General features: G+C 36.4%; 1 protein-coding gene across 1 annotated transcript in view; it reads left to right on the forward strand.

Moving 5' to 3' along the window:
• The window catches only part of LOC137652462 (uncharacterized), a 30,216-nt gene extending 19,468 nt beyond the window's left edge, over window positions 1-10,748 (forward strand). Inside the window, exons 2-4 of the mRNA XM_068385851.1 lie at window positions 7,779-8,063; window positions 8,329-9,204; window positions 9,391-10,748. Of these exons, the coding sequence (XP_068241952.1) occupies window positions 7,827-8,063; window positions 8,329-9,204; window positions 9,391-9,918 (1,641 nt within the window). The 5' untranslated portion in view covers window positions 7,779-7,826 and the 3' untranslated portion in view covers window positions 9,919-10,748. The remainder of the gene's footprint in view (window positions 1-7,778; window positions 8,064-8,328; window positions 9,205-9,390) is intronic.
• Window positions 10,749-16,712: the final 5,964 nt, after the last annotated feature.

A 16,712-nucleotide genomic window follows, 5' to 3' on the forward strand; every position in this document is an offset into this window, starting at 1 on the left:
CTTTTTATATTCGTTTGATGTTTTAATATAAACGTTCAATTTTGGTTATTGGCATATACTAGAAACCCTACAATAAAGTTAACCACACGAAAACAGAACACAAATGCATAAGCCTTCCAGTTGATGAAATTGTTAGTTTACAGAATCTTCACAGGAATATTTACCTTAATTGTTCTATTTCATACATCCTATTGATGAATACATTAGTTCTGGGGGCATAATTTATAAATTGTCAGCCCCACATTTTCCTGCAAGTTTTATATAACAGATACTGGATATGAGGATATTAATGATATTGTAAAATATATTCGCATCACAAACAAGTATAAAATATCAAAATAATAAAGAAATAGATTGTAACTATTCATTAAGTTCGTGTTCAGATTAGTTGTACATTTAGATTTTGATTGACGTATCCAAGTGTTTATATGTTATGAATACGGCAAATACCAACGCTTCCTGCAGCTGCCCGTTTAAAGGATTAAAGGCCCTATTGAGCAGCACAATGCCTTAGAGACTGACCATATATACATAAGGTCAGCACCCAAGCCCCCTCTCCATGCAAGCTAGGACCAAGGCGAGCCAGGCAATGGCTGCTGATGATTCAGCAGATAGACCTATAGGCTCCCCCAAACCCCCACCCTTAGCTCACAAGGATGTTGAGGTTGCAACGTTTGTCCAAAGAAACTAACGAGTTTGAGCAGGACTCGATCCTCAGTATGGCGTTCACCAGTCAGGGATGTTACCTGCTTCTAAGTCTTTGATTATCCTATCATACAATATTTTTCGAAAAATATATTATGTTTTAAAGTTAAAACTAACGAAATGATAGACCTGAAAATGTAATGGGTCAATTTGGAAGCTACACTATCGCCATAGATATCATACCACTAAATGCCACATGAACTAAGCCTGCACACAAGTAGACAAAAGCCATCTTGGAGAGGCTCACCCGACGAGGGACTCAGTCAAGTTTGTTTGGTACTGGTAAGGTGCCACAGCTCACCCTCCCCCGTTTTGTAACGTAAATGAAGCTTCATATGTTGACCCTACTGATGCTACCTCAGTGGTCACCAAGGTGACCCGAGAGAGCACCAGGGCATATTGGAATTGTGTCACAATCACTTACGATTCATTTCTATTCATAGCACGCTCTTTTGCCTCTATCACATCTATCCTTCTGTCACCTAGGGCTTTCTTCACTCCATCTATCCATCCAAACCTTGTCCTTCCTCTTGTACTTCTCCCATCAACTCTTGGACTCATCACCCTCTTCAGCAGATGGCCATTTTCCACCTTCTCTACATGGCCTGACCACGTCAACACATTGATATCCAGTCTAGCTGCTAATTCATTTCTCACACCCGTTCTCCCCCTCACTACTTCATTCCTAGCCCTATCCAATCGAGATACACCAGTCATACTCCTCAGACACTTTATCTCAAGCGCATTCAATTTCTGTCTCTCCATCATTTTCATTCCCCACAATTTCCAATCCATACATCACAGTTGGTATAATCACTTTCTCATACAAAACTCTCTTTATATTTATCCCTAACCCTCTATTCTTCACTACTCCCTTCACTGCCCCTAACATTCACTCGCTGACATACATTTGCTCCACTCCACCATTTGTAGCAACAACAGAACTCTTGTACTTAAACTGATCTACTTCCTCATGTAACTCTCCATTCAATATGACATTCAATCTAGCACCATCCTCCCTTCCCGTGCATCCCATACCTTACTTTTACTCATATTAACTCTCAATTTCCTTCTCTCACACACCCTTCAAAACTATGTCACTAATCGACACAGCTTCCTCTCCAAGTCTGCAACCAATACAGTATCATTCTCAAACAACAAAAGATTCACCTCCCATTCATGATCACTCTCATCTATCACTTTTAATCCTTGACCAAGCACTTGAGCATTCACTCTCTCACAGCTCCATCAACAAACAAATTGAACAAACAGGGCAACATCACACATTCTTGTCCAGCCCCACTCTCACTGGAAACCACTCACTCACTTCATTTCCTCTCCTAACACTTGCTTTACTGCCTATGTATAAGCTCTTCACTGCTTGCAGCAACCTCCCACCAATTCCACATAGCCTCATCACATTCCACATCACTTCCCTATCAACTCTATCATACAAAGTACTTTCTCCAGATCCGTAAATACAAATATAACTCCTTACCTTTTGCTAAATATTTCTCAAATATCTGCATAACTATAAAGATATGAGTCATACATCCTCTTCCTCTTCTAAACCTACCTGTACTTATAAGATTGCTTTCTCGGTTTTATCCTTAATCCTATTAATGAAGACTCAACCATACACATTTTCAACCACATTAAAATTACAACACAAATGCACATCTCCCTTACCTTTGTATAGTAGAATGATACACACACACACACACACACACACACACACACACACACGGTCCGCTGGCACCATTGACAACATAAAACATATACTAGACAATCTAACCAACCATTTCAGTACAGTCACACCCTGTTCCTTTATCATCTCAGCCTTTACACCATCTATATCAGGCGTTTTTTCTGCTCTCGTTTCATCTAACACTCTCTTCACTTCCTTTCTTGTAATCTACTTCTCATTCTCATCTCTTATCAATGGCACATCAACACCTGTGACAGCAACTATGTCTGCCTCCCTGTTATTCTCAACATTCAGCAATCTTTAAAAATATTCAGTCCACATTTTCCTTTCCCTATCTGCTTTCAACAACCTTCCATTTTCATCTTTCACTGTCTCTTCATTCCTTGATCCACCCTCCCATACTCTCTCCACTTCTTTCTAAAATTTCTTCTTATTTTTTTTCATACGAACGACCCAATCCCTGACCCAACCTCCAGGCAGCCGTCCTCTTTGGCTCATCTGCCTTACATGTTACTTCCACATTTTTCTCTCGATATCTTTCATACTTCTCTACACTATTACTCTGCAGCCATTCTTCAAATGCCCTCTTCTCCTCTTTCACCTTCATCTTCCCTCCTTCATTCCACCACTCGCTACCTTTCTGCATGCTGCCTCCAACAATCATCTTACCTTACATATCACTTGCAAGACTAACAAAATTTTCTTTTACTAACTTCAACTTCTCTAAATCACCCATTTCTCTAACTTTTACCCTGCCATATGCCTTCCAACCTCTCTAGATATTCCCTTTTTACCTCTGGTTTTTTCAGCTTTACTTCCTCACTTTCCTATCCCCCCATCCTATTTCCCAACTCTTTTGCTACAAAGAATTTTCCTTCAACCAAAAAATTATCGAACATAACATCAGCCATACCCCTAAACATGTGCATATCTTTCAATCTCCTAAACATCCTTCTTACTATCAACACATATTCCATCGATGCCCTTTCGATCATTCCTATTTGCCACCTTACCAATGTATACTTATTTATATTTTTCTTCTGGAAAATGACTACTACTTATCACCAGCTCTTGTTTAACACACATATCTACCAGTCTCTCACCACTCTCATTTTCACCGGGTACGCCATACTTCCCAATAACACCTTCTACATCTCTAGCACCCATTCTGGCATTTAAGTCACCCATCACAACTGCATAATTACTTCTACTCAGTCCTTCTACACACCTAGTTAATTCATCTCAGAATTCATTCCGGTCCTCTTCATTTTTCTTACAAAATGGCCCATATGCACCAACAAAACCCAAACATTCACAACCCAACCTAACCCTTACCCAAATTAACCTAGATGATAACTCATTCCATTCCGCTACTTTACCTGTCGTCCATTCACTCAGCAATAAAGCTAAACCCTCTTTTGTTCTTCCCCTTTCAATCCTAGACAACCTACCTGTCAAAACAGCAAACATTACTTCACCCTTTCCTTTTATCTTTGTCTCACACAAGGTCAATACAGCTTTACTTCTATTCCGAAACATACTTCCAATCTCACATCTTTTACCCTCTATTCTATTACATACACGCACATTTAGACACCCCAAAAGTAGAGTGGTGAATTTGTTAGTCATAAATGTGCACCAAATTTGTAATAGATGTAAAGGTCCCTCTAAGCAGATGACGACATAGATCTTACTTCGCCATAATATAGTAAGCAGTCAGTGCATTTAGCTGCGTACTTCAAATAATAAATTATCGAATGAATTACAGAGATTATTATGGGAAAAAAGAAGAATTATTGCTATTGTTATCATTATTGTTATTAAAATCATCATTAATACCATTATCATATTAGTTATTATTTATGATCTATCATTTAATAGTCCTTATTCTTAGTTTTTTTTTATTGTTTTCATTAATATCACCTTTGTTACTACTGTATTAGTTTTATTGATATGATTATCACATTAAGAGTTGTACGAAACATTACATATGCTGCATAAATCGAGTATATATCGTCTTCAAACTTACTAGAGAGATGCTGAAATCCTCGGGTGTGCGAATTCACACTAGCACTGTAAATCTCCGTCATTCAAATTTCTTACTTTTTTGCATTTCAAACTGGAAAATGAAGAAGTTGAAAATACGAACATCTTTTGATTAAAAAGATGTAACCGTTTTCAGAAATTAGATAAGCGGTATGAGTTACTAAGACTAAATCTACACCAATAAATGTACAAATAATAATTGATTTGTTATTAATGAAACCGTAAGCCACCTTTGTCGGGGTTTTTCCTTTGTTTCTCAGTGTTACTTCTTTAAGCATAACTTCACCAAACAAAGGTAAAATGTTCCCGACTAGTACTTAGTCTATGTGGTATTTAGCTTCCGAAGTATGGCGGCCGAAGACAAGATCCTGTTCCGGAAGTAAATGTCAATAACACTGAGTTGGTCTTACCTATGCATCTTGGTTCCTATTTGCAAACGCAAGAAAACAGCCATTGTATCGGTATTGGGTACTTACAGTGGCTTAGTTGAAATTAATCTAATTATTATGTTATGTACAATATGAAATGATGGCCAGCAGTTTTTCCTTCACAGGATCATCATCTGAGCAAACTTGCTTTAAAAACGCCTAATCAACAAATTGTCCTCAAAACTGCATTATCGAAAGATTGAGATCGTAAATTATGTTTAGAACACATTTTTCTTTTACTTCCGTTAGTTTGCTATATTATAATATATCAGTGTGATTGGTTTGAATGACGCACATGTTTATTTAATTAATCATATATTTAGATAGTTCGGTTTATGGAACCTATGAAAAGTTGCTGATTGTAAATGAATAATGGTAAATTCATAAACCAAAAATTATTTTTTAAGTTGAAGAATCGCCCACATGTGAAGCAAAGCACTTTGGTGAGTGTAAGTGTGCCAACTGCCAAGAGATTGTTTTTTAATGTCTTATGTTAACCTTAATGATAATGAATAAAGTGATAAAGACACCACATCCTCTTGAATCTGAATGACTTGGGAAATATTTTACAGTAAAGTATCCTTATATATTACATAATGTTGCTATCTATGAATATCTAAAGGCCGATGAAAGTCTTTAGCAATCAATCTAGCATTTTAAAAACACCTATGAGTTTTTGGAACCATAATACAATAGCATTTATTGGAGACACTGCAATATCAAGCGGAAATTTCTTTTGATATGCAGGAATATCTAAAGATATATTCATATGGTGACCAATTACTATAATAACTACTTTAGTATATATATATATATATATATATATATATATATATATATATATATATATATATATATATATATATATATCTTTCTAAATGTCCTCAAGGCCCTTATATCTCATTTATGGTGTTTTTTATGAATATTTTACAGCATTGAGACATAAATGAAACACGAACAAGCCTAAAGTCGCATCTCCGAACAATCTAATGTAGCTGTTAACGGCAGGAATTGTTAAGTTATGCCACTCCATTAATTTCTACATGATTCTATATATATATATATATATATATATATATATATATATATATATATATATATATATATATATATATATAATTGTGGGTGTGTTTTGTGTCTTTGTATTGGATAATCGAGATGCTAAATAATACCATAGTATGAAGTATGGCAACTTGGTTTGTAATATTTTCCAGCGTTTACTAAGGTTGGACAAGGCTCCACCCATTTCCTAAGAAGTAGTAAGAAATACAACCCTTTACTTGTTTGTCATGGTAACACTAGAGACCTCTGACGAGCGATTCTCCCTGAGTGTCGGCGGACTTTAGAATCTAAGTGTACCACCTGACAATTAGCTAATGCATACGCAAGGTTGAGTATATAAAGGTTAGCTTCTGTTAGAGGAGAACATTTCTGCCTGGAAGTTAGCTAACAACAGCCCTGCAGAAGGCAGATAAAATTCAAGTTTCACTTTGTCGCTGATATCCTTCTTCTCTTTGATTTCTCTTATATCTATGCTTTAACGTAACTTGCCGTCATCGAAATGAAATGAAGTGTTACTAAATCATTTTTTAATAGAAAACTGCACTTTTTTATTTCTCATGATTTAGCAAAGGCTAGTATTGATTTAGATGTAAATATGTAGTCTCTTCAGAAAAACTACCACTTGATAGCCTACCACTTCATATGCAGTAAGTGATAGATTTATATGAATTGTATATTTTATTTAAATTTGTACTACAATTACGTTTTTGTAAGTCATCCATATTCTTTTATCTTTTGAATTTATTTCTTATAGCTACCACCACGAGACTGGTCACTGTTACTATTAAAAATATTTAAGTCATAAACCTAAAAGAACTCTAAGTTAGATCACTTAAGGTTATCGATTTTCGTGATTGACTTTCTATAATTGTAAAACAAAAACCCAATAATATTATTGATATGAAGAAGTTTAGTCTTTTCATAGGCAGAGAACGAATACCAATATATCATAATAATCATATGAGTAAAATATTGATAAAATGACGACCCTAGCACTTGATTAGGAAAATGTATGAGGTGCAAAGCAGATCTTTTTCGTAAATAGTGTAACAGCCGAGCTTGATGGAAACTTTGATATGGATATCCCTAACCGAACTGATTTGAATTAAGATAACATCATTCAGTGTAGAGAGATGCAGTAGTATAATATGAGGAGGAAATTTAGAACACATTACAAAGTAGAATAAAGAACTTAAAAACAGAAGTATCATTAATATAAAGTGAGATATCAAGTGAAAATGGTGTGTAACGTGACACAGCTATGAAATGACCACCATTAATATAATTTTTTTTCTTGCATCATTTCTCTGGCTCAATTGTCAGTGGGATAAGACGCAAAGTTTCTCATCAAATAAAAGAGATAGTACGGAACACATTAATTTTTGGACCACAATTTCAAGTTCTGTTAAAGCTGATACTGCTAGTTTGTACTTTAACTTTATTCTATGTTAAGCTTTCAATAAAGAACTTTGGTAGAACTTTTCATTGTTTCCAGATCTAACCGAACCTTTATATGATAAGACGTCTATCAAGTTAAATTAATTATAACACTTGGAATCAATTGTAGAAAAGAATGTATACATTTTTAAGTTTTCAAACAATAATGTCCAGATCACCTTAGCAAAACTAGTATAATCAGTAAAATAATAATACAAATTTATTTATTAGAACTGTAGTTTACTTGTGACATCAATTTCAAGAAATATAACATTAAAATTTTCATTCATCAATGAACTAAGTAAAAAAAAAAATTTATTAATGTGCTTAATATACCCATCGACTGAAAGCTTTTATGAAGAAAAGTTGCCTAATTTATGATTCGTTTACAGATTTGACTTCATCTCCCGGTTGAAGAGATCTGGCACAGACAGGTAGCCATGGATGACTTGACCTGCACCGTTTGTTCAGAGGTGTACGAAGGCGGTGTGAGAGAGCCGGTTGTTCTTCCTCTTTGCGGCCACACTTTCTGCCGTCCTTGCTTGTACAATCTGGTTGATGTCAATCCATCCCTTAAATGTCCCACTTGTCGAAAGAAACACAAAGGCTTATCAGTAACTCAACTCCCTACTAACTTCACCGTCCTAACTCTTGCTTCTAACCAAAAGCACAAGCAGGTAAATTCAGTTTCCCTCTAAATAAATAATAGTATTCTTTCCACTAGTTCTTGCTAATTCATTTGAAATATCTAATCAATCAGAACTACAAATCTAGTTTACTTAATCTACTTACTACTATAAAATACCCACCTTTATTTAATAAATCTATTGACATCTAAATTCATATTATAAACAGAATGAATGTCAACTCTATAGTTTCAAGCAGTGCCAACTCTCTTTGAATCATTATAAAAGTGACATTAGATGTTCTTAATCTCAACAGCAAAAATGTGAAACGTGTGAGCTACATGGAGACCCTGTGAGGATGTGGTGCACCCCATGTCAAAAAGCCCTTTGTGGTCAATGCCTCTTTGAAGGTCACATGACAGAGGGCCACTCTGTTGTAAAAGTTCAAGTCATTTTGATGGAAAGAAAACAGTTGATAGAAGATAAAGCCAAGAGAATTCTGAGGTTTATTGAAGAGGAGAAAAAAAACTTAGGTAAAGAGGTACATAGTATTGCACATAAACTAGCTGGTATCTACAAGCGCAGTAAGACTTTGACTCGTTATGCTCAAGATACTGAGAGAATCTTGAAAGATGTCAGAAAGACAGTGCGCCTAAAATCTGTTATAGCTAATGAAAATAAACTTGAAAGTCTATCTCCTTTGATTGGAATTAAAAGCATAGAAGATGAAGATAACTCGGGTAGTACAAAAGGCCAAAAAACGAGCCCTGAACCTTCCACAGAACAACCAGGGATTCCAGTAGGTAAAGAAATGACTCTCACACCTTCCCCACGCTCCCGTTATAAAAAGTCCCACGTCCACAGGTCCAGCCGTAAATCTGTTGTTCTTCCTTTGCCAGTCTCTGAAGCTGACAACAACAATATACAGAATAGTGATATTAGTAATGCTAACGAAACCTCTAAGCTTCTAAAATTCCAAGCATCTCCTGCAGACCCTGGATCTGGTGCAGAGGACAAATTCCTAGTTTTGGAAGAGTCAGACACAGAACAGGATGACTCACTCAGGTCCAGCAGAGAAGGGGACTCAAAAAGTGATGCTGGTTCTGAGTGCCAAATGTGGCCTTTACGCAGATGTGCTCCTGGTGGTAACAAACAATGGCCGCAGATCAACTGGCAGGACTTCATGACCCAGGTAAGGGATAAATAACTTGTTGAAACACTACTTTTTAGAAAGAATGTACTATATGCTTCAATGGATTTCATCAAAATCTATCACTTCTTGTCTTAGAGATGTGGATAATTCTCAAGATATCTTTTGCTTAGAGTAGCTGTGTCAAGTATACTATATTACCACTAAGCACTGCCCTGTGCCCTGCAGGTTCCTGCTGTTCAATTATTAGTACCACCAGAGAACCCTGAAGTCATGATGCAGCTTGGTGTACGAGGTACTATTCTTGGCCGAATACATATACGTCTCTGGGGTCACCTTCGTCGCGCTCAGCATTTCTTGGCCTTGTGTCTTGGCACATTTGGGCCCTCGTACAAAGGATCCAAGTTCAGCAATGTTGCAAGGAAGGGACAACCTGGAGAAAGTCTTGTTGGTGGTCGTTACATCTCAGAGAACGGCATTAGTGCTGAAGGCCTAATGGAAGCGCTGGAATGGAGGGGCCGATACTCAGGAGCTGTTACTGAAGGAGTGCTTGGAGGTGCTAGTGATGGAGATCCCAAATTAGAATCATTCTTTGGAATATGTACTAGAGACTATCCTGAAGGAGAGTATTATTGCCCCTTCGGTGAGGTCGTGTCGGGACTAGAAGTAGTACAGAAGGCTGTGTGTCAAGACCCAGTGACAGATGTTGTGATTACGGATGTCACTTCTGCCTTCTCAAAATTCAAGGATAAGTGAGAGTGAACTTAAGGTTGATAATTCCATTTTTTGAAACAGCGTGATGATGTTGCCAAACGTAAATGTACTTGGTTGTATAGTGCTGTTTTCCACACCAATTGATTAACAATTGTGTTTTTAGCATGCATTTATTCATGTCTGAATACAGAATAGTGAGTTAGCTCTTCCACTTCGTTTTTAGATTAGATAATTGTTCAGTAGACTGCTTTGACTAAGGTAACAGAATTGTTACATAAATTGAAGATTTTACAAAATCTTTTTAAGGGCAGAGATACTCTTTAACTCGTTTTAAGATGTTAGTTGGAATGGCAAGAGAGAGAGAGAGAGAGAGAGAGAGAGAGAGAGAGAGAGAGAGAGGTGCGTATTTATGTGTTTATATATCTACGTGTTTGTAAATATACTTGAGTTCCACATCCCTTTTTTATTATTTTTTTACCAGCTTGGAGAGCACGAATTTTCAGAGCGGCATGTTCAAATATTTGCGTAGATGTAGCTGAATATCATAGAACTGTTTTGTCACTTTATTTGCACATCTTCATAGGTGAGTGCGTGTGCTAATGTTCTAAATCTGTAAACGAATTCATTTCTGTAGCTTCCTATGATTGCAAGGAAAAATCTGGGTGCAAGAAGTTAGTTTGTAAAGCATTTGTATTTTCAATGTGTGTTTAACTGTCGTGTTGAAAGTATTTACAATCAGTTAGTAGTGCATCTGGTACACATCACCAGTTTGATTAAATATTCCTTAATCAAATCATTTTTAGAAATCACTCATTCTAGCGTTCTTTGTTATAGAATGAAACTTGAAATACAACTTGTTGAATTTGCTGGCCTCTTCTCTTGTCTCCTTTCCATGTTATACTTTTAGGTTGATGGTTATCCTAAAGGGTAATCTCAAGAGATTTTGAGAAAAAATTTTATTTTTAATACAGAAGATGTTTATAAACTTGTCAGCATTTTCAAAGAAAGACCATTCATGTATAATTGACTCACTAAAGCGTGCAGGAAAAATTCATATTGAATCTGATTGTTTAAGATGTTAATCATCATATAATTCTGTACAAGATGATACTTATAATTGATATTATCATTGTCGTTGTTATCATTTTTACTATTATTGCCTTATTTGGTATTTTTTTGTTACTCAGTCTCCAGAGACTGGTGTTTATAGTGTGGGGTTCCGGGTCGCATCCAGCTTCCTTAGAAATCACCACTTTCCTCACTATATGTTCTGTTTCAAGTACCACACTCTTTTGCACAAGTCCTGGGACTATGTCAGGTCCTAGTTTCTCAAGATTCCTTTTCAATGACTTATGTATGGTTCCTAGTGCTCTTATGATTATTGGCACCACTTCTACTTGCATATTCCATATCCTTTTCAGTTCAATTCGTAAGTCTTGGTACTTTATGTTTTTTTCTCTCGCTTTATCTTCCATTCATGAGTCCCACGGTATTGTGACATCTATGAGTGATATTTTTTTGTTCTCTTGTCGACCAGAGTGGCGTTTGGTCAATGTGTTTGTATCACTCTGTCCGTCCTTATACTGTAGTCTCAGAGTATCTTAGCCTGATCATTGTCTACCATAGCTTGAGGTTGGTGTTTATACCATTTGTTGCTGCATTGTATTTGATATTTACTACCGAGACTCCAATGGAGGGTTTTATCCACTGCATCATATCATTTCTTATATTGATGCTGTGCAAGTGGTGAACATTCACTGGCGATGTCCTTAATGGTTTCTTCTTTTGTCACATATTTCCTGCTCTTTGATGAGATATTACTTCCGTCTATTGCTCGCTGAATATATCTTATTCTTAAGGCCTGATCTTGTGCTGTCATTATCATACCTTCAGTTTTATCTTAAAGTTATCCAACTTCTCTCTGTAGCCACGGTCATGTTTCATTACAGGCTAATTCTTCAGTTTGTTTCAGGAGTTGTCCATGCATTAGTTTTCTTTTACATTCTTCTAGTCTCTTTTTTTTCCTGTTCTCTCCCTATACAGTTCTGGGTCTTCATCCACCTTTATCAAGTTTACTTCCCATGCACTCTTTAGCCATTCATCTTCACCTGTCTTGATGCTCTGTCCCAGCGCTCTACTTTCTATGTTGATCCACAATCTTCTGTATTGATGAGTCCCTCTCCTCCTTCACTTCGTACTCTTGGGTGCAGTGCTTGGTACATGTGCATTGCCCTTCTAATTTTCTGTCCATGTTGCATAGCTCTGACTTCTTGAACTTCACTATTCCAGCACTGAACCTGATTACTGGCACTGCACAGGTGTTATAGCCTTTACTATGATTCCAGAGTTAAGCTTTGACTTCATTATAGCTTTGGTTCTTTGCATGTATTTTCTTCTAATCTTTTCATTTATCTCTTGGTGTTTTATTGTTTTTCCTTCTATTACCCCGAGGTATTTATAGCCTGCTTTGTCTATGCCCTTGATAACATTTTCATCAGGCAGCTTTATCCTTTGAGTCCCTGGTACTTTTCCTCTCTCTCTGTGTTAACTAGAACAGACTCCATCTTGATGTCTCGTCATACAATTCTTGTCATCTGAATTAGCATGTTTATTTCCTTAGCATTTTTCCCGAACAGTTTGATATCATCCATGAACATCAGATGGTTTATTTTGCTTCCTTCTTTCTTGAGTTGGTACCCAAATCCGATATTTTCCAGCACTCTTGTCATGGGAATCATAGCTACCATAAAGAGTAGGTAACATTGACCTCTACAAGCCGTTTTTCAGAACATGTAAGTATAATTTGCCAGTTTTGCATTGTATTTTTGAGGAAGTTCATAGTGTTGTCTTCCGCACTATATATCTTTGAGCATTCTATCAGCCATGAGTAATGGTATCATGTCGAAGGATTTCTGGTACTATATCCATGCCGTACTCAGGTTGCATGTCCCTCTCTAACTATTCTGCATTACCATTTTGTATATCAGTAGCTGTTTTTTATGTGTCTCTATATTTCCTTCTGCATCCTTTTTACTAGCTGGGAATGGTCTTAATTTCCTCCTTTCTCTAATGATGCCTGTCAGCAGCTTCCACATTAATGGTAGCAGGTAACTGGTTTGTAGTTGCTTGCTATGTTACCTTTAATTTTTGTCTTTTTGAATGAGAGAAATCCTCTCTGTGGTCATCCATGCAGGTGCTTGGTGGTGTCAGATACAATGCTGGAGTTGTTCTGCCATTCTTGTATGTAAGGATCTGAAGTTTTTGAGCCAGTAGACATGAACTTCATCGGGGCCTTGGGCTTTCCAGTTTGGAGTTTTCTTCAGCTGGTTAGTTTCTTATAGCATTGGTCGGAATATCCGAAAACCTTTGTTTAACTCTTCTATTTTCACAACTTTTTTTATCCAGTAGCCATTTTGCTCGTTTATTATGAGCTACTGGGTTATTCCATATGCCTTCCTAAAGTCTTAAGGATGATTCCGCTTCTGCGTTTTTCTGATTGTTGTCCTCGCCTTTTAGTTGGCTGTCCAGGATTTTCTGGTTTGTTTCAAAGAATTTGTTCTGTTGATATCCTTTAGTCCTGTTCACATATCTCAGGATCTTCTGTACCTTGGCCTTTATTCTTTCTTTTATATCTTCGTTTATATGGTTTAGGCCCCTTTTCTGCGCCTTTATTATTATTATTATTATCATTATTATTATTAATATTATTATTATCAATATTATTGTTGTTATTGACTTGCTATCAAATTATGGTTCCTAGCATTATCGACTTAGGAGTTAATTAAAATTGATAGCTAATTATATGCATAGTTTTCTCAAGAAATATATAAATTAATAGCGGTAAAAATGAAAAAGAAAACCCTTTCCAACGAAAAGGCACTAAGTTCGACAACGAATTTGCCCTATGTTGCCTATTCCAAACGTTAACAAAAGGGAAAATGAAATCAGGGATCCACAAAACATTCATTGACAGACGCTAATCACATCACTTTGTCACTGCAATTAATACAGTACCTACTGTAGATATATTGAAAAACAATGGCTCTAATGGATCCAAGCATTAACTCAAACGTATTATTCAACCCCTCAAGAGGACTATGGTAAAAGTCGGTCCTTTAGAATATTCTTTGTCAGGTCTCGGACGAAGGCTTTTGCCTGTAATGAAACTTTAGTTTAGCCTAACAAGCTTTGTTACTTCAGAGGGTATTGGTCATAAAAGGTGGAGAGATAATGATGATAATGTATTGATCTCTTCGTTACTTGGGTATGGGTGTGGTGTGTTCCTCCTTGTATGTTGAAGTTAGCCATAATCGTTTCTAGGTACATTTTGTTCAGGCTGCTGGATTAGTTGAAGAGGAATTTCATGAACCCGTATTTGTGTTTACAGAAAAGGTAATGTAACATTAGTATAATAATTTTGACTTGAACGATCTTAAGGCAATCTGACAGATCTTCATTAATATTACAAAGAGGAAAGATAAGTTCTTTAATAAACCTAATAAATCACAAAGTTTTGGACATTAGAGCTACTCAATTAATTTCATCTGCTTGTGCCACTGACTAATACAATATATAGATTTAAGGAGGGAATATTTTATTTAAACCCTATAAAGGGAATTTTGGATTTCACACTTCAATTTTAGCTATTCACATCTTTGATTTCCATTCTGCTCATGCGTGTTGGAGTTCCATTGCTCATTCAACACTGGCAGTGTTGATCACTTAGTATTCCAACTCCTTGAAGGTAGATTCTGAAACCTTTAGGCACTTGTTAGCTAAAGCTGTTCGTAATCTCCACCACAAAAGAATATTGGAGTCCTTGTGTAGCAGATGGTCTGTGTTTGATGATTTTTTCTTTAAAGAAAACAAACTATGTTTACCTCTTAAAGTTTACTTGTAATCACCATTACACCTCTTCACAAAACAATTCAAGTTCAATGCTTGAATCTTAACATGGCTGATCAACTAAAGGGTAACCTTCAAGAGAAGAACCTTAGGAAGCGATTGTTACCATTTATAATTCCAAATTACCCTCAGCAATTCATGAAATTAAAAAGAAATATATTCAGTTGTTTAAAGCACAACAGATGGAACTACGGATGACTTCAAATTGATATTTCAGTTATCCCCTCTCTCGACTCTGCAGGACCGAGAAGGACCGAGTTTAGGGGTCAGTTAAACATGCTTTGTGGTATCCTGGACTACTGCTTCTGACTCCCTCCCGATCGTCATCTGGGATGCTTTCGTATGATTCTTGAGAGCATTCATTACATCATCATTCCTGTCCGTCCTTCTATGTTTCCTTTCCGATCAAACACGTGTATCTCTTATTAATTGACATAATCTTGCGATGGTCTCCATCACACCCTTCCAAACGGGCTGCCAACGCAAGGGCCTATGGTCCAGCAATGTGCCGGACACATCTAATACATACTTACCTACCGATAGGTAGTGATAATACAGACTTTTCACAAATATGAAGGTATACATATATATATATATATATATATATATAGAGAGAGAGAGAGAGAGAGAGAGAGAGAGAGAGAGAGAGAGAGAGAGAGAGAGAGAGAGAGAGAGAGAGAGAGAGAACGCTTCTGAATGAATCCTGTATGGTCTAAACTGTGTTGGTGCACTAAAAATAAGGTCAGAAAAAGTCGAAGTGGTCATATTTGCTATGCCTTTAAAACTATAGAAGTTAAAGCAATGTGACACTAGTTTGTAGGAATAAGGTAGTCTCTTCTCTTTTAGATAGAGAAAACACTCTCAGACACCTATTGTCCAAGTGGAAAGTTAAGTGGAGTAATTAGCAAAGAGCAAAGTATGGCATATTACAGAAACTTCTCCGATCACAAGTCTTTAAAAGAAACGGGCGTAGATTGAGATCTAGCAAAAATTCTTTATGGATTCTGAAAAATAAAGACTTGTACAGCATTTTTAACAATTTTTCATTGAATGACTGTATTCAGGTGGTAATTTCAAAATGGAAATTTTATTTTTTAAACACCTGTGAAATAAGGAGCCAACTGTGTATGCCATTGACTTTTTACAAACAAATATTTTTTTTTTTGACATAAATAATAGGGTCATAATTTAATGTACTTCTCTGTTTATTTCACCATTTACTATCTTGAGTTTATAAGCTAAGATACCATTAATTCTTTATGATAGATGGAGAGAGGATTCTGTGATGTTGCATAGCAAAGAAAGTCTTGAAGCAAAATAGCATAGAAATGAAATTCGTTAAAGTGGGTTTTTGTGTGATCTACTCAGTACACCGAGGAATGTGACCTTACGCCAGAGAGGGAGATATCATAACTAATAAATAACAGCTCACTTATTTGTCACATTTGGTTCTTTTGAGAACATATAGTGATAATATTTCATGGAAGAAGAAGCTGTCAGGCCAGCGGAAAAAATAGCGAATACTCTTAAAATCATAATTTACTCAGTCTGCAACCTTTCTTTACATATAGTTACATTATTACGGCATGACTCTCCGCAGTCCCTTGTCTAAATGGTGAAAACAATGAAGGGCCCTGCCCTAACGACACCATTAATTTTGTTTTACTCAAGGAAGAGCATATGCTTAAATCAAGTTCTTGGTTTTCTATCATTACAATCAAATTCAAAGCAGCCGGGTTTCAAGATAGATGAAGAAGGTTTTGCAGAAGACTTCCACTTATCAAATATGGGATCTGCTTCGTGCAAAGTGGTTGTAGGGTATTTCTTGCACCAGTTGTTCATACATCAGTACGGTGCGTTTATATCCATCTGCCTACGATAACCAAGTATGACACCCAAAATCACTAATTAATGTATTTTATTATGCATTC

Source organism: Palaemon carinicauda, chromosome 1 (assembly GCF_036898095.1).
Source record: "Palaemon carinicauda isolate YSFRI2023 chromosome 1, ASM3689809v2, whole genome shotgun sequence".
NCBI lineage: Eukaryota > Metazoa > Arthropoda > Malacostraca > Decapoda > Palaemonidae > Palaemon > Palaemon carinicauda.